The sequence below is a fragment of the Juglans regia genome, chromosome 13 (assembly GCF_001411555.2).
Source record: "Juglans regia cultivar Chandler chromosome 13, Walnut 2.0, whole genome shotgun sequence".
In the NCBI taxonomy this organism is placed as follows: Eukaryota; Viridiplantae; Streptophyta; class Magnoliopsida; order Fagales; family Juglandaceae; genus Juglans; species Juglans regia.
Window position 1 is genome coordinate 31,261,561 of NC_049913.1, and position 17,967 is coordinate 31,279,527.

Sequence of the window (17,967 nt, forward strand, 5' to 3'; positions counted from 1 at the left end):
CATCACGTATTGGATGCGGGAATCTTGTGTTTTTCCTCATCTTTTCCTCGCTCTGTTTTGGTGCAGCCTGGACTCTTTGTTGTCTCAGAGAACCAGATCCACCAGCCCCCCCTCCCACCCCTCTCACACACACATGCACGCATACACACAATGAAGTCAATCCGACGTTGTAAGAACCGCAACACAACCCTCTTGTCCCTTTTCATGTTTCTTCTTTTTCTATACGAGCAACATTCCATCCCCACTCTTGCAGAAGCCAACAGAAATGTTAGTTTTCCTATTGTCTCCTATGCCATTCCTTCTCTTTTTCTTCTTATGCCTGGACCACCCTTAGTAACTAAACTGACTTAGGTAGTGAGTATTTGCAGGTTTACATCGTTTATATGGGAAAAGGGCAGCAGCGTGATCCGAAGCTTCTTCTGGAAACCCATCTTGAAATTCTCACTGGAGTACTTGGAAGGTATGCCATGAGAAATTCAATTAGTTTTGATGGATAGAGACTTTGAAACAACAGCTTGGGTCCAAATCAATTGTTTGATATTGGCTTATGCAGCAAAGAAGCATCTGCAGAAGCCATGGTCTACAGTTACAAACATGGCTTCACTGGCTTTGCAGCCAAGCTAACAGGAACTCAAGCACAGATAATTTCAGGTCTTTTATATTTATATTCGTTTTATGATGAGGTCCATCGACATAAGTTACTTGCTAAGCACACTGGTAACAGGGAAAATTTATGGTAATTTACCATCAAACATATAAATCATGGAACTCGTATTGAATCCAAAAGGTTCTAGATATCATACTAAAATCTAATAACCCTGCAATGTTGAATGTATGGTATTTCAAGTCTAATATGATATGAAGAACACTCCTGACCAAACAAAGCTCATGTAAGAAAAAGCTATACATTTAACAGAAAAACCATTTCCCCTCCTGTTTCATGGTAATTATCATTTTGGCTCTCTCGGAGTTTGGTCATGATAAGAGGAGAGTGTTGATTGTTGTGCCGGAAGGGAGGAACAGGGAGGGATGGAGAAACTTCGGAGATATATTAATGGAGCTTCATGCATCCTCTAGTTTGTGCAGGAGAACCGGTAGATCATCTCTTACTACATTGTGACGTAACAAGGGTGTTGTGGGACGAGATCTTTCGGAGGATTGGTGTCGCTTGGGTAATGCCTATGAGGGTGGTGGATTTGATGGGTTGTTAGAGAAAATTGCAAAGCTGTCATCGAGTGGCAACAGTTTGAAAAATGATTCTGTTGTGTATCATGTGGTGCATTTGGATGGAAAGGAATGCTCGCTGTTTTGAAGACAAGGAACGCATAGTGCTGGAGCTGAAGAATTTCTTTCTAAATATCTTATTGCTTTGGTTTTCTGCTATTGTTTTAATTGGGGATAATATTCATGAGTTGTTGTCTTTAGTTCATCGCTCTTAGAATGTATTTAGGTGTTCTGTTGTATACTTTCTGTGTACATGGTATATGCCTATTTCATTCATATTAATAAAATTTATCTCTTACGTATCCAAAAAAAAATTATCATTTTGGTATGCAACCTCTGAATCCATGTGTGATAGGATGGTGATCATGATGATACAATCTCGAATGAATATGCTTCTTACCTCAGATTTAAAGCATTATGATTAGATTGATTTCTTGTTTTGGTTTTAGAATTACCGTGGTTCAAGTCATACCCAATCGCTTTTATAAGTTGCAAACTACAAGAAGTTGGGACTACCTGCAACTAAATTCATATTCTCCAAAAAATATCCTGCATAAGTCCCAAATGGGTGATGGCGTCATCATTGGTGTAATCGATACAGGTACTATTCCTCTCTCTCTCTCTCTCTCTCTCTCATGAGTGTGAGTGTGTGTGTGTGTGTGAACAATTGTGCTAATGCATGCATCTCACCATATGAATTCCTGTAAATGATGAACAGGGATATGGCCAGAATCTGAAGTTTTCAGAGATGAAGGTCTAGGACCAATCCCTTCTCGATGGAAGGGTGCATGCGAGTCAGGTGAGCTGTTCCATGCAAGGAAGACCTGTAATAGAAAACTAATTGGAGCTCGTTATTTCATCAAGGGACTCCACGCTGAGTATGGAAAGTCATTCAACATTACTAAATACCAGGACTACTTATCTCCTAGAGATTCATTTGGACATGGCACACACACATCTGCAACTGCCGGTGGCTACTTCAAGGCCAATGTGAGCTACAACGGGCTAGGTTTTGGAACAGTGAGGGGTGGTGCACCCTTGGCTAGACTGGCTATATATAAAGTCTGCTGGAAGCTGTATGGAGTAAAATGTGCGAGTGCTGACATTCTGAAAGCCTTTGACAAAGCCATACATGATGGGGTAGATGTAATATCACTGTCCCTTGGCTTTGCTTTGCCATTGTTTTCTGACATTGACACCACCCATAATGGGATCTCCGTTGGTGCTTTCCATGCTGCGGAAAATGGGATAACCGTTGTATGTGCTGCTGGAAATGCAGGCCCAAGTGCTCTAACAATACAGAACACAGCACCATGGGTCATTTCTGTTGCAGCAAGCACTATTGACCGGTCGTTCCCTACGCGCATCTCCCTTGGAAACAACTGGACTACAATGGTAATTCTCCACCACCTGATCATGCACTGCATATAATACAAAGAATAACCAAAACCAATGTCTTATGTGCAGTTACTTCAGTTACATTGTTGAAATGAGCGCTTGTTCTATTGTAGGGTCAAGCAATGTTCACAGGACAGGGCACGGGATTCACCAATCTGTTGTACCCTGAAGTCTCAGAATTCCATACTCCTCGGTAAATAAATTCTTCAGAGAACACAATGCTGCCATGAAACCTTGATCTTTCATTTTTGGCACCATGTAAACTAGACTTTTTTTTTTTTAATCGTGGCCAGTATTGCAAGGATGAGAAGAGAAAAAAAAAAACAGAAAATATCCTTATTAAGGACTATCAGACTATCAGACAGAAATTGAAGAAAACCTTAATTCACCTATGACTTTGTCTATCGTAATTTTCAGCTTCACTTTTCCTGTTAACTGAGTACAAGAAGGTATTGATGCAGTTATTGTGGGTCTCTTTCATCAAATGATACTTGGTCAGCCGGAAATGTTGTGCTCTGCTTCACGTTAGGTTCTGATAATCGAAGTGCAGTAGGGGATGCTGCACGGTCTGTCAAAGAGATTGGTTGTTTGGGGCTAATTATCGCTGAAAATCCCAAAAGTTTCCCGTATTCATGCGACGATAACTTCCCATGTGTTCGAGTAAGCTATGATATAGGCATGCAGATACTCAACTACATTCGCTCTACCAGGTAACGCCATCCTCGCTATAAAAGATGTAATCATCAATATTGTTGAGATCATTGACATCCAATTCATACTTGAGATAGTTGTCGCCAGGAACCCACAGGTTATGATTAGGCCTTCCAAAACACATGTTGGCAGACCTATATCTACCAGGGTGGCATACTTCTCGTCCAGAGGACCTAGCTCAGTGGCCCCAGCAATACTAAAGGTATTTGCTAGAAATGATTCACAAAACGATTTCATAACTGTAGCATACTAGATTGCAAATTTCTTTTTAATGCAAAACAGATATAATGCGCTATAGCAATCTACATCAGTTTGTGAATATATTTTTGTGAGATCTGTTTATGAACCAAGCATTTCTCTTCCTCATTTATTACTCACGCTAGTAGTGGAAACCAGTCGGATTTCTCCAGTGGCTAAACTCTACGTCATTGTTCTCCCATTTGCTGTCTATATGATACAGCCAGATGTAGCAGCCCCAGGCGTCAATATACTAGCAGCAGTTCCTCCTAGGAGTCGTCCAGGAATTGCATTTGAGTTCGATTCAGGAACATCCATGGCAGCTCCCCATGTCTCAGGCATTGTAGCCTTGCTCAAATCACTGCACTCAGATTGGTCCCCAGCTATAATTAAATCTGCAATTGTTACTACAGGTACTCTATACCATTTCCATTCCACTAGAAAGAACTTATTTGCCTACTTATTCTTTTGATGCGTTCATGGTTCAGAATGCGTCTAAACTTGTATGTTATCATAATCTACAGCATGGACCACTGATCCATACGGGGAACCAATATATGCGGAAGGGGAGCCAATGAAACTTGCAGATGCATTTGATTATGGAGGTGGAATTGTTAATGGGAATAGGGCAGCAGATCCTGGCCTTGTCTATGACATGGGGACAGCAGATTACATTCAATACCTCTGCGCCATGGGCTATAAAAACTCTGACATTTCCCAGGTTACAGGTAATCCCGCATTCTGTCCCATGAAGCAGCCCTCTATCCTGAACTTAAACTTCCCTTCTATAACCATCCCAACTCTTAGAAACTCAACAACTATTACCAGAACTGTTACGAATGTTGGCGCTGTTTACTCCAGATATGTGGCCCTTGTTGAGCCTCCACTTGGCATATCTATAGCAGTAAAACCTGATATATTGATCTTCAACTCTATTATCAAGGCCATCTCCTTCACTGTCACAGTTTCCTCTTCTCATAAAGTGACCACAGGATACTCTTTCGGAAGCTTGACTTGGAGTGATGGAGTGCATTCTGTAAGAAGTCCAATATCTGTGAGGACTGAGATAATAGAATCTTGATTGATGGGAAGTTTATGATCTAAACAGGCAAGCATGCTCAATAATTATTGTAAACTTACCATAAAAGGGGTGCTAGACTATTGAAGATAAGTTATTGTGATGTTTATTTCCTAGGAACTCTTCATATTCCTATTTATGTTTTACTATTTTAAGCTTTCCTATTATTAGCTTGTGTTGGAAGTTATATTTCTGTTTTTAATGAAGTTTGTAAGTCTCGATGTAAGCTTATATAAACGTGTTCAATGGAAGATGAAGAGCAAAACCATAGAATCAATCGGTGAACAATTGGGTTGAGGTTTCTCAGGAATATTATCCTGTTTTACTTCTCTGTTTTTCATTGTTTTTAACACCAACAGACTCTGACAATTCGAGTTATGAGAGCAATAGAAGCCTTTCAATCTGAAAAATCTAGTTGGATAATTTGCTACTAGGGTTTTAATCCAATTGAGCCAAGCTCAGTCAGTCTTTGGCTTGTCGAGCTCCGCTTGACTCAAAAAACTTGAGCTTGAGCCTAAACTCGAAAGTTTTATTTAACCTTTGTTAAAACTCGATTCGGTAAGCTAAACTTTCAACTTGAGCTCGACTCGAGTTATTTATTTTTTTAACTTTTTGAATAAGATTTAATAACTAATAAATTAGATAAATAAAAAATCTAATATTGAATTTATACAACTTACAAGTAAAACCTCCATTAAATTATAAAATTTGAAAAATTTATAAATAATTAATATGTAGTTAGTTGATATTTATCCATAATAACAATATATTATGTCTATATAAATTATTAATACATATACATAACATGATAGCATATATGTATTTCATATATGATTCTCACATATTAGTATATGAAATTATTAAATCTTATCAACTAATTATTGTATAAATTATAAAATATAGCTATGAAGCACATCCAATATATAGGCATAATTAGGTTACATATTATATATTTAATTATAAAAGTGTTATGCTTATATTATTAGCTAATACATATTAGGTATATGTATACATTTATCAATATATGAATAAGTTTTAATCGAATCGAGCTAACGAATAGACTCGGACATAAACAAACAGGCCTTAACAAGTCTTAGTCGAGTCGAGTTTAGTCAGGTATGCATCATTTACTAATCGAGCAGATATCTGCTTTCACAGTCGGGTTTTTTTTTTCACAAATCGAGTTCGATTCGACTTTAACCGGGCGAGTACTGAGCGGGCTATCAAATAGACTGGTTCATTTACAGCTCTATCTACTACCAAACCAATGGCTGGTAACCCTAGAAATGACTTCTGAATAGGAATATGAGTTCATTTACCCGTCACAGCATGGTAATGAGAAAGCGTGTGAAGTGAAAAGAGAGTTAAAATGTACAAGCCTCATTAGACCCAACCCGCCTCCCCCCAATAAAAACAGAGAAAAAAAAGTAAAGATTCTGGGCTAATTCATTCATATACAGATTGTAATTAGAAGCAGTTAAATGTAGTTGCTGTGTTTGAAACCACATGGTGCATCTCATCTTAGTATAACTAATCGCCTTCATAAACATGTTCATGCATCGCAAAATTTTTCTCTTCGTCGGCCAAACTCTAAATCTGGAACATCTTGGATTCTCAACATGCCTTGGCCTCAAAATAGATTGTTGCCACAGTTTGAAGATACAGCAAGATAAATTATCACAGGAAGTGATCAATCTTCCATTGCTAGGCACATTTAGTCCGCCAAGGAGGACTCCCTATCTGGTTTTACCACCATAGGTTCTAGTTTCTCTGCTTCAAAATTTTCTTTAGGTATAATAAGACCATATCCTCCAACTTTTCTTTTGTATATGATATTAATTTCACCTGGTGCAAAGGCAAAGAAAGTAAACCCCTGAATGATTTTGATAACTTCATGCTGAAAAAAGAAAACAGTTAAAAAAAAATAACAGAAAGGACAATTAAACCATAAACTTCGTACCAGTTTCTTCATTTCTGAAACCATAGAAGTCGTGATCAATATTTTCCAGCTGCTCAATTGCTTCAGAGACAGTCAAAGGTGGCATGTCAAAGTACTTTGTGCGGACAATCTGAAAGAAAAGCTACACAGAGTGAGTAAATGTGCACTTGAAAGGGAAAAAAAAAACATGTCGAGTAGTTAAATGACCTGATTATCAGCACACGACATAAAACTTTTTGTAAATGATTACATAATTCCATTGGCACTCAGATCTTAATGGGATCAAATTAGTTTCTAAAGAAAGGAATGATGAAATTCCCCACAAATTAATGATTATACTATTCAAGTTCAAGTAAAAAAATTGGGTAAACATGTAGGAAATTAAGAATGTTGAGCCAGCTGTTTAGTTCAATTTGGTTTCAATTCTTTGAAATACAACTGGAAAGGAAACTGAAATCCGTTGTTTTTTATAAGCAAGAAGATATTTTATTGATATTGAAGTAGGCATAGCCCAAGTACACATGATGTATACATGTGATTACACCTAGTTAAAAACTAGAAATGGATACAAGGAAATCATGAAAGTTGAGACCATTAAAGTCTATAACAATGGCCCACATAAATAAAGTCTTCCAGAAAAAATCAACAGTTTCGATCCTCAAAATTTCGGTCATTCCTTTCCCTCTAAATGCACCAAAGTAGACAAATGGGAGTCATCTTCCACACACCTGCAATTTGGGGTATCCCCTTGATCCCTCTCCAGCTAGCTAATAGGTCAACCACCCTCCTCGGCATAACCCTACTAATCCCATTTTGCTGAAAAAGTAATTCCATGATGCCTTTGCAAACTCACAATGTAGAAGTAAATGATCCACTATTTCGCCACTATTTTTGCACATACAACACCAATCAATAAGGATAAACCCACGTTTCCTTAGGTTGTCAATGGTTAGGATCTTCCCTAAGGATGCAGAACAAAAAAAGCAGCCTTAAGATGCGCTTTAATCCTCCAAGGAAAGTGATTACTAGCTTGAGTAGTGAGAACCTCATAGAAAGAGTGTACATAAAATTTTCCTTTACTAGGAGACCAAACACAACTTATCCACCACTGTATGCATCATCAGATCCCCCATACTCAACTTAGTGTGGCTAGAGAAGTACCCCCAACCTTTCCGGATATGTTTCCATAATCCCACTCCATATGCCCCCCTAACTTCATTAGTGCCAACCCCCCCTTATACTCCCATACTTAGTATCAATCACCACCTTCCATAATGCTTCCCTCTCATAAGTATATCTCCACAGCCATTTCCCTAAGAGAGCCTTGTTGAATACCCTCAAATTGCGAACCCCCAACCCGCCACCCCTCATTGGAGAGCACACTTTGTCCTAACCAACTAAATGAAACTTAAACTCCTTGCCGAGTCCACTCCACAAAAAATTTCATTGGAACTTCTCAATCCTTAAGGCAACACTAGCTGGGAGAGAAAATAATGATAAGAAATATGTGGGAAGGTTTGAAAGTGTGCTCTTTATTCCGACCTTCTTTAGACAAATACAACCTTTACACCCAGCCAGCCTTCGCTCTACCTTCTCTAACACCTCATCCCAAATAATCTTTGGCTTTGAATGATGCTCCCAGCAGAAGGCCAAGATACTTCATAGGTAGCTAAGAAACCACACAACCCAATAAGCTAGCCAGACCCCTTACGTTGCGAACATTCCCCACAACAACCAGCTCAGATTTAGAAAGATTTACTTTTAAACCAGAGACAGCTTCAAAACAAAGCAAGATAGCCCTTAAAGATTGGATATGACCTTGGTCTGCCTCACAAAATAGCAGTGTATCATCTGCAAACAAAAGATGCAAAATAATGGTAGAGCCGTATCCCCCACAGAGTAACCTGAGAAAAAACCACCCTCAACGGAAGCCAACAACATTCTTCTAAGAGCCTCCATGACAATAACAAATAAAAGGGGTGATGGATCGCCTTGTCGCAACCCCCGCGAGCTGTTGAAGAATCCCACAGGGTCACCATTCACCAAGACCGAGAATTGAATCGTTGACACACAATGCCTCATCCACAACCTCCATCTCTCCCCAAAACCACATCTCCTCAACAAGTAAAATAGGAATTCCCAATTAACATGATCAAAAACCTTCTCCATGTCTAATTTACACAAAATACCCGGAAATCCTGACTTAATCCTGCTGCTGTCCAAGCATTCCTCAGCAAAAAGGACCAAATCCAATATTTGTCTTCCCCTTACAAATGCATTTTGAGACTTAGATATGATTCCATCCATGACTAAGCTCATCCTATTAGCTTACAAGACTAATAGAATGGAAATCCTTCACCTCCATTGCACCAACCTTTTTGGGAACAAGTGCAATGAATGTAGAATTAAAACTCTTCTCAAACTTCCCAAAAGTGAAAAATTCATGAAAAACCTTCATGACATCCTCTTTCACCACCTCCCAACAAGTCTGAAAAAATGTCATGGTAGAACCATCAAGACCTGGAGTTTTGTCTCCATTCATTTTTCTAACTACTTGTTGTACCTCTTCCTCTTCGAAAGGTCTCTCAAGCCAAACCATACTTGTCAAATCAATTGCCTCAAAAGATAGACCATCTAGTCTAGGCCTCCAATCAAATGGTTCAGAAAGCAACTCTTCGAAATGTCCAGCAATGTGATCCTTGATCACTAATTGGTCTGAGGAAACAAGGCCATCTATGGTCAGGGTCTCTATGTGAGTCGGCTACCCGATGAAAAAACTTCAAACATTTATCCCCTTCCCTTAGCCACAAGGCCCTTGGCTTTTGACTCCAAGAAATTTCCTCCACTAGAGTCCCCCTTTCTAGTTCTGAGATGACTTGGCTTTTGCGGGTGTTCTCCCTCGAATGCATGCTCTCTACTTCTACACCCTCCAAACCTTGTAACTATTATAATAATGTCTTCTTCTAGAATTCTACATTGCCAAATACCTATTCATTCCAAGACTTCAAGTCCTTCAAAGCTTTCAATTTACCTACCAAAATAAAGTTCAAGGTAGGGCTGAGCACCGACAGTTTCGGAGTCGGAGGTTGATTTTTTTTTTAATTTTTTTTTAACTTCATATTTGACCCACTTTTAAAAAAAAAAATTGTGGGCTTTCAAATTTCAATTTTCTCAAAATTACAATCCAAATTTATTAAACTTTTGATTATAATAAAAAAACAACTAAATAAAACAACATACTAACATACATTCAAAAATTAAAAATAAAAGGAAAGTCTTATTTTTACATGTACTCCCATCATCCATGATTTCATATCTACATCCAACTAATCACTACAATAAACAAAGACACTGTATACAAAATGAAGATTAAAAAAAAGGCACTGTATATGAAATGAAGATTCAAAAAATAGTATTACTATTTTATATATAATATAGTATTAATATATTATACTATTAGTCTATTACTATATCTTATAGTATAATTACTAATACTATAGTATCATACTATTAGTATGTTAGTGATTTAATATAATATATATATTAAATCTCTAATCTCTTATACTTGATATATATATTAATATATATAAATATTAGTAATACACTAATAGTATTAGTATTAGTATTAGTTATACTAGTAGTGATATTAGTTATACTAATAGTTATATTAGTATTAGTTATTATTAATATTATATATTATACTAATAGTGATATTAATACTATATATAGTTATAATGATTAGTATAACTACATTAGTATTAGTTATAGTGATTTAGCATAACTATACTAGTATAAGTTATAGTGATTTAGTATAGGTATAATACTATAAGTTATAACTATTGTCTATAATAGTATTAGTATAAATATTAGTATTAGTTATAGTGATTTAGTGTAACTATATTAGTATAAGTTATAGTAATTTAGCATAGGTATAATACTATAAGTTATAATTATAGTCTATATGAGTATTAGTATTTGCTATAGTGATTTTAATTTAGTATAACTATATAATACTATTAGTATAAATCACTATACTAACTATATCACTGATAGTATTAGTATATTAATACTAGTATATCACTATAGTTAATAGTATCATATAGTAATATAGTATTAGTAATTAATACTATAGTGACTTATATAGTAATTTATATATAGACTTAAAGTGGAGTATTAATAGTATTAGTATTAGAACATAAATCTAATTAATATACTAATGTATATTAGTATTACTAATATATTTATCAAAAGGAATATGTTGAGAATTTATTAAGTCAAAAAATATAATTAATACATGATATTATTATATAAAATTTATATGAATAATACTTTAGTTATTATACATTACTATTATATGTTATTCTAAATTTATAGATTAGTGTTAATCCATTAGTATTACATGTTGATGTTATTATGCATCTTAGTATTTATAGTATATTATATATACATTAGTATTAGATGTTCTTATATGTATACATTAGTAATTTAGTGTTACAACTTACATGTAACATGGTAATAATATTGTAAATTTGTAATAATATGATATTTAAATATAGTCATATACTAAACTATTATTATTTATTAGTCAATTTAGTCTATATATTATAGTATAAATATATTATTTAATTAGTATATTATTGAGTTTAACTAACTATATAAGATATAGTTGTATAAACTTTAAATGATTAATATATAGAAAAACAAATATTTTTATAAAATATGTATAAAATCGGAGGCGGAGTCGGAGGACCAAGTCGGAGGTGGATCGGAGCGGAGTCGGAGTCGGAGTCAGAGTCGGTTCTTCAATGACTCCGACTCCGATTTCCAATAGGGAAAAAACTCCGACTCCGACTCGTCGGAGTCGAAGCGGACCCAGAGCGGAGTCGGATTCGGAGTCGGATTGTCGGATTGTCGGATTTTTGCTCAGCCCTAGTTCAAGGTGCCCTGTATCTAATATGAACGCCACCATTGTCTAATCAACTTCACAAACCATAAGCTTGTAACCACATGTTCTCAAATTTAAAGTACCTTCGCCCTCCTTGGATCCCTCCGCAATCCAACAATATAGGTAAGTGATCTGAACATATCCGTGGTAGTCTTTTTTGGCATACATCTAGAAAATGCATGATATAAGAAATCTATCCAATCTAGACCAAGCATGATTGTTAGACCATGTGAATGTACCTCCAACAAGAGGAATATCCATAAGATCCATCTCAAATATGAAATCAGAAAATTCAACCATAGCATGGTTTTGACATCCCGTCCCCGATCTCTCGCTCAGGAACCTTGTCACATTGAAATCCCCACCAATGCACTACGGAACATCCCACCAAGTGCTCAACCCGGCAAGCTCTTCCCAAAAAAACTTTCTCTCGCTATCCAAATTAGGACCATAAAACCCAACAAAGGCCCACAAAAACCATCTTCAGAATTTTTAAACGAACGTGCCACCGAGTATTCCTCTACAAACTCATCGAGATTCTCCACCACCCTTTTATCCCAAATTACTAAGACTCCACAGGAAGGACCAGCCTACGTACTGACAACCCCAAATACTCTGGATAATGCTTCTCGTAATAAACTTCAATTTAGTCTCCAGCAAACAAATGATGTCTACCTTCCATTGTTGAGACAAATTTTTTATTCGGATGCGCTTATCTATCTCATTCAATCCCCTAACATTTCAAATAATGAGTTTGGGCTTCATTTATCAACAGCTACAAGTCTCCCTTGTTCCTACCATGGCTTGGACTTCCCTCCTTTCCATCGTAATTGATAGACCAAGAAAACCTTCTAAATTCTTTGTTCCTTTTAGATCCCATATCATGGTGGTAGTGACCTGCCTCAAATGTTGTAAGAAGTGCCTTGAATTGATCTCCAAACCCTCGCAAGGGGGTAGAGTACAAAGAGGGACAGGATCATCCCCACCTTCCCTACCATCCAAATTACTTGACCCCCACAACGCCCTTTGCCCTTCTAACTCTGGCCGTACATTAGCTATCTCAATAGGATACTCCTGATATATGGATCCCTCCTCCGAAGGACTACTCACAAGCTCTCCACCCACTAAGTTTGTCTCCAACTGATCTACCTCCACTTCTTGCAACCGGATCAAATCCCTCGATCCATCAAAGAAGAATGACCTCCACTTATAGATATCACTAACTGAAGGGGTAAGATGGCAAGGAATCGTCGTTGGTAAGAGTGTGGAAACCAATCTCCTTCATCAGAGGGATGACGGTAAAGGAATCTATAGCCTCTAGCCTCCGACGAAAAGTCTATGACACCCTTTTTTTCTTTTTTCTTTTTTCCGGGGGGGGAGTCTCGCCGTCAATGTGCAGAAACCGAGTCTGAGTTAGCGTCGAATACACCCATATTTTCACTCGTTGGCAATACTTCCATCTAAGTGGCGTCAGAGAAATCGTCAGTAACTAGCGAACCTATTTGTGCCATCCCGGTGGGGGGGACAGGGCTTCCATCATCCTGGGGAGAGAAACCGAAGTTGAGCCCGTTACGTAATTGCCCTTGTTCTCGCTCACCGACGATACTATCGTTGGAGGGACATCGATGGGGGGACAGCCTGCTACCGGCGAATAAGTCAGTGACACCCCTGGAGGATAACCGACCGTTGGCGCAATGGGAAGACCTAGAGCCTAAACTCATTTCTGGGTTCTTGGCCCACCAAGCATGCGTAGGTCGGGTCGAACACTGGTCGAACCCAATTTTAGTTTTACCCTTATTAGTGATTATAAGCCGGCCAGTTTTACAAATAGAGCAGCCCATTCGAAGCCCACTAGATCCAACCTTCTCTTTATTCCACTCCAAGCCCATCCCTTCACCCACCTGTTTGATTGGCCCCTCCACCATCTCTTTTAACGCTAAAAGTTGGTCCTTCATTTTCAAAATAGTGTTAGGCATGCCACCTACTGACAAGCCTCCACCAAACCAGCCACCTACTGTAGCCCCAACTCCCTTCTGATTGGCCCTCGATATGAATTTTGGTAGAGCTCATGATGTTCTCTTGGAAACACCCCTGACTTGATAACACCGGAACCTTCTCTCCAGGCTGGTATACCACTCTCGACCCTGCATGTATGAGACACTGAGCCCATTGCCAGACTTTCCAAAGCCTCCTTATACAACCTCCCTTGTACTCTTAAGTGTCCATCCCATTGATGTTGAGGTGCCTTGAGCATATCATATCCCCTACCAACATGCAAAGAGGACACCCAGTTTCTGCTGTCGAAAACAGAGGTTGCCATTTAACTAAGAGCATCAACAAAGCTCTTCCATTCCCTCCCTTCTATTCCTTCCAAAATGACAATAAAACTACTTCTTTGTCCTCTACCATAATCTGACAACACCAAGTATTTGCCATAGTAATTACAACATCGTTGCACCAAATACAATCTACTACCATCTCTAATTGTTTTATAATAATTCCTCTTGTCCCCAGTTAGAAAACAATCCATCACTGCTTTCCCCACCCAGCCCTCAAAACCGCTTCCCACAATAATGCTTTTCAACACCTTCCTGCTCTTCTCGGTAATACACAAACAATCATTGCCCTCCTTTGAAAACTCAAAGACCTTTGAATTGATTAGAACCTTCTTCCCCATTCCTTTTTTTTGATAAGTTCCTTCTTCCCCATTCCTATACTAGGATGTTAAAAAGAAATGGATAATTACCAACGAGGAGCCCCAGAATAATTCATCGGAGAGAGAGGGAGAGGGAGAGGGAGAGAGAGAGAGAGAGAGAGATGAAATATGTTGTTCCCCCCTCTCTCATCTTTCTTGTAGAAATGGGAAAATGCAAATGGAAATTTTCTAGGCTATTTTTCAAGATAGATGACAACCTCTGAAAAACTCTAAGATACACTTTCCAGAAATATGAAACAGTTTCCAGCACATGCTTTTCTCCAAATTTCAAAAGAGAAGTTCTAGGTTTACAAAGAGATCTTACAAAAGAAGTTTACCGATGTGTGATAATGTGATACGTCAAATCTACTATATTATAAAAAGAACTCTACAATCTAACATACCATATCAAGCCACATCAATTTGTAAGCTTATTTTTTGTAAGAGTTCTTTGTAGACTAAACATTTCTCATTTGAAAATGGGTAGCATGCATCTACATATCTTAAATGCTGTCTAATGTTTGAGAAAGCAAGAACCAAAAGTTTCTAATCTTCACATCTAATGATCTGGAGGCAAACTTTCCTCAACACAGAATGCACAATGCAGATCTAAGACTGCTACACTGATTTTAAAATGGGAATATAGAATATGACCCTGGAAAATAAAGATTAGGATTTGGGAACAAAGACCTCTTTTCAATAAGATAAAAACCTCTTCAATGATAGTAATGAAAATTTCTGCCATATATCAAAACTAGAGTATGCAATATGAGGCAAAGCAAGCAAAATAAAATATTCATCACCATTCTCTCATGGGGCTGATTTATTAGGTTAATATCGTAGGCAAAAAAGAATAGTCAATTACCAACCTCATTAATGATTTGTTCATCCTCCTCTTGAGGGAGTGCATCTTCCTCATTTTCTTCTGCCTTTTCCTCCACTGCTTGTACCATGGGCTCCCTAACTTTCAATCTGTCAAACCCCTTCATGTGCCGCCCATGGTCCGACTCTTTCTCTTTAATCTTCCTCAACTTCCGTTGTATTATTGATGAGACCAAATCTATACTGCCATAGACTGTCTCAGCATCTTCCTCAGCACGAATCACTCCATGCTTCTTTGCATACAACGTAACCTACAAAAAGAGGTCCTCATTACAATAACCCTTATAACCCAACAATACAAACCCTGAGATGAAAATGTAAGCAGCACTACCTCACACCGCCGAATTCTTGGGCCTTTCCCAAACTCTCCACCCCGAACTGACAACCTGACATCCACCTCCCTAACCAAATGACTGTGCTTAGCCACTGCCTTGCCCACCTTCTCTTCCACATGCTTCTTGACAGTATCAGTTAACTATATTCAGCAACAAATATTTTCTCACATCAAACACGCACTTATGGAATAATAAGCAACCGAGCAATAATACAAAACAGTGAGAATTAAAACCGTTTGGTTGGTTCATAATGCATTTACTGAAAGTCATGGATATATCAATAAGGTTGCATTTGGGTTTTAGGATTTACATCTAGGGATTTCACAAGCAGCTGCAATTATAAATTACGAGATATGAGGTCTACTAAAACATGAGAGATTTTGGATTTTTATCCAAAAAAATCACGTGCCTTACGAATTCAAGATTCCATCTTACACCAAATATTTCAAACCCACATCGATAAGGATTAAACCAATTCATGAAAAATATTTGTACCTATTACACTTTAGGTAAGCTATTTAAGCCTAAAACTGAAATCTAAGTCGGTCTCTTTAGAAGGCTCCATCCAAATGAGTCCTAAATGCCTAATACTAAGTACTTAAATTCACTCAATACGACAGAAACAATGAAAGCGACTGCGAGAGACTAAAATTTTGTTTAAATAAAAAAGACTACCAGAGACCGTGCAATGGAGAACTTTAACGATCAACTTTGGCATCTCCTTCGGTTCGACATGATTGAATTTTAATTGCAAAATTGAGCTTTTTTTATTGTCTTGGGGAACAAAGAAAAGGCTACTGTGTTCGGGTCTAGCGCCAAGGCCGAGTATAATTCTTCTCAGCAGCCAACAAAAGGGTCAGTCATTATAAGTTTTATGAGCTATCCAGAGAAGGCTTAGTGTAAATACCTCCAAGTTTTTTCCCTGAATGATCAATTTCACGGAAGATAGCGGGCCGCCCCACGACATCCGTATAGAGAGCGAACTGCCATTGCCATGGTTTGTTCTGGGTGTTAGCGAAACGGGTTTGAGATTCTTCAAAAAACTGGATTTATAAGAGGAAAGTGTGAGGGCCAGTGGATTTGGGAGTTTGGTGGGTAAGGTGGTGGAGCTGAAGAGAGAGACTGTGGCCGAAGAAGAACAAAACGAAGACGATGATGATGGTGATGATGAGGAAGGAGAGATATGGAACTGGTGAAGAGTAGGTTGCAAGGAGTATAGTAGACTAGCCATTGACCTTGGGGGAGTGTTTGGGTGGGGGGAAAATGGGAGACAATGTGAGAGAGCGTGTAAAGGAAAGGGGAAAGGGTGGGCTTTTGAGAGGTTTTTCCCAAGGGATGGAAATAGAAGTGGATATCGATTGTGTCGCCGTCACCTTATCCGGTTCAATAACTCCCATTACCGGCACCTTGCGCAGCTGTGCTCTCATGATAACGATAATTCAGGAAAAAAAAAATCGAATAGAGAAATCAACGAGGAACATCATAAATGCAATGCACGTGTAATCAAAAAAATCTATTTCAAGTCGTTATAATTTGATTTAAAAAATAAATTTTAAAATTTAAATTTTATTAATTAAATTTTATTATTTAATTTATGTGATTGGTATACTTTACACATTGATTTAAATATATAATAGTTTCATGAGAGGGCTCCTAAGGTAATTGTTTTTAGAGTTTGGTTTTAGGAAGGAATTTTGTTACATCTATAAAAAAATTATATAAAAATAATCATACAAAGTGGCATAGTTTCATCTAATCTGTTAGATCAATTTTACAATAAAAATAATTTTATAATCTAACAAATCACATCAAGCCATATCAATTTGTGAAATTATTTTTACGTAATCTCTTTATGGCTAGAGTATTTTAACCTTACGCTGCACACCTTTCAGGTAGCCTATTGGAAGAATATGGATGATAAGATATATATGTACAAACGCTTTGTAAACTAGAATAAGTAAAATAATAAGAACAAATTAGAAAGAGAGAACTCGATATTGAAACACGTTGTGATTAATGATTTCCTTAGAGTAGATTCTACCTCCTTCAAATCTTAACATGTACTAGACTTCTTGACAATTTATTCTCAAAATATAAAGTTGTCAGTTCTAGTTAATCTATTTTTCAGTACACACATAAGAAGATTCTAGAATCCGATATAAAATAATCAAAGTTAAAAAAAAAATAAACACAAAATGAATGAGAAAGTGTTTATCTAATTTTGTAGAGAATTTGGAGTATCTAAATTCGTGAGTGGGGTTTTCCTAGTTATAGAGAATGAAAATACATTTGTGAAAAGTTACAACTAATATAAAATGAAAATATACTTGTAAAAAGTCATAACTAAAACGAAATAATACTTGTGAAAAGTCACAACTAATATAAAATGAAATGATACTTTTGGAAAGTCACAGCTAAAATGCAAGAGCACTTATGAGAAGTCACAACTTTTCAAATTATAGAGAATACATTAAAAATGTTTCTAATTTACTAAAAAGCACAACTCATTTGGTGGCCAAGCGA

The 17,967-nt window shown here is 37.3% G+C and overlaps 2 protein-coding genes across 6 annotated transcripts; one reads left to right on the forward strand and one right to left on the reverse strand.

Annotated features, from left to right (window-relative positions):
* Positions 1-4,815, forward strand: LOC108992284 (subtilisin-like protease SBT3.8). 4 transcript variants are annotated; one of them, XM_018966801.2, is made up of 10 exons: positions 1-267; positions 369-460; positions 554-670; positions 1,674-1,825; positions 1,943-2,619; positions 2,736-2,815; positions 3,084-3,332; positions 3,421-3,535; positions 3,794-3,983; positions 4,095-4,815. In XM_018966801.2, exons 1-10 carry the CDS (start codon positions 151-153, stop codon positions 4,649-4,651), a joined length of 2,346 nt encoding a protein of 781 aa, XP_018822346.1. In that variant the 5' UTR covers positions 1-150; the 3' UTR covers positions 4,652-4,815. The 4 variants fall into 4 exon arrangements, with proteins under 4 accessions (XP_018822346.1, XP_035540770.1, XP_018822345.1 ...); XM_035684877.1 differs by lacking the exons at positions 1-267; positions 369-460; positions 554-670; positions 1,674-1,825 and having other exon boundaries at positions 2,285-2,370; positions 2,504-2,619; XM_018966800.2 differs by lacking the exons at positions 1-267; positions 369-460; positions 554-670; ... (1 more) ...; positions 1,943-2,619; positions 2,736-2,815 and having other exon boundaries at positions 3,248-3,332; positions 3,431-3,535.
* A 1,191-nt stretch (positions 4,816-6,006) lies between these two features.
* LOC108992293 (ribosome-binding factor PSRP1, chloroplastic) lies at positions 6,007-16,837 on the reverse strand. Of its 2 annotated transcripts, none has more exons than XM_018966818.2 (5): positions 16,352-16,837; positions 15,441-15,584; positions 15,097-15,360; positions 6,609-6,717; positions 6,007-6,493 (listed from the first exon to the last, which is right to left on the reverse strand). In XM_018966818.2, exons 1-5 carry the CDS (start codon positions 16,673-16,675, stop codon positions 6,363-6,365), a joined length of 972 nt encoding a protein of 323 aa, XP_018822363.1. In that variant the 5' UTR covers positions 16,676-16,837; the 3' UTR covers positions 6,007-6,362. The 2 variants fall into 2 exon arrangements, with proteins under 2 accessions (XP_018822363.1, XP_018822364.1); XM_018966819.2 differs by having other exon boundaries at positions 15,441-15,563; positions 16,352-16,808.
* Between the last annotated feature and the right edge of the window lie 1,130 nt (positions 16,838-17,967).

Coding starts and splice junctions, on each gene's coding strand:
- LOC108992284 (XM_018966801.2), top strand. CDS start 151: ATGAAGTCAATCCGACGTTGTAAGAACCGCAACACAACCCTCTTGTCC. Junction 461..553: donor CTCACTGGAGTACTTGGAAG/GTATGCCATGAG, acceptor TGGCTTATGCAG/CAAAGAAGCATCTGCAGAAG. Junction 2,816..3,083: donor TCAGAATTCCATACTCCTCG/GTAAATAAATTC, acceptor GTATTGATGCAG/TTATTGTGGGTCTCTTTCAT.
- LOC108992293 (XM_018966818.2), bottom strand. CDS start 16,675: ATGGCTAGTCTACTATACTCCTTGCAACCTACTCTTCACCAGTTCCAT. Junction 6,718..15,096: donor ATGAACAAATCATTAATGAG/GTTGGTAATTGA, acceptor CTTTTCTTTCAG/ATTGTCCGCACAAAGTACTT. Junction 6,494..6,608: donor TTTCAGAAATGAAGAAACTG/GTACGAAGTTTA, acceptor CCTTTGCACCAG/GTGAAATTAATATCATATAC.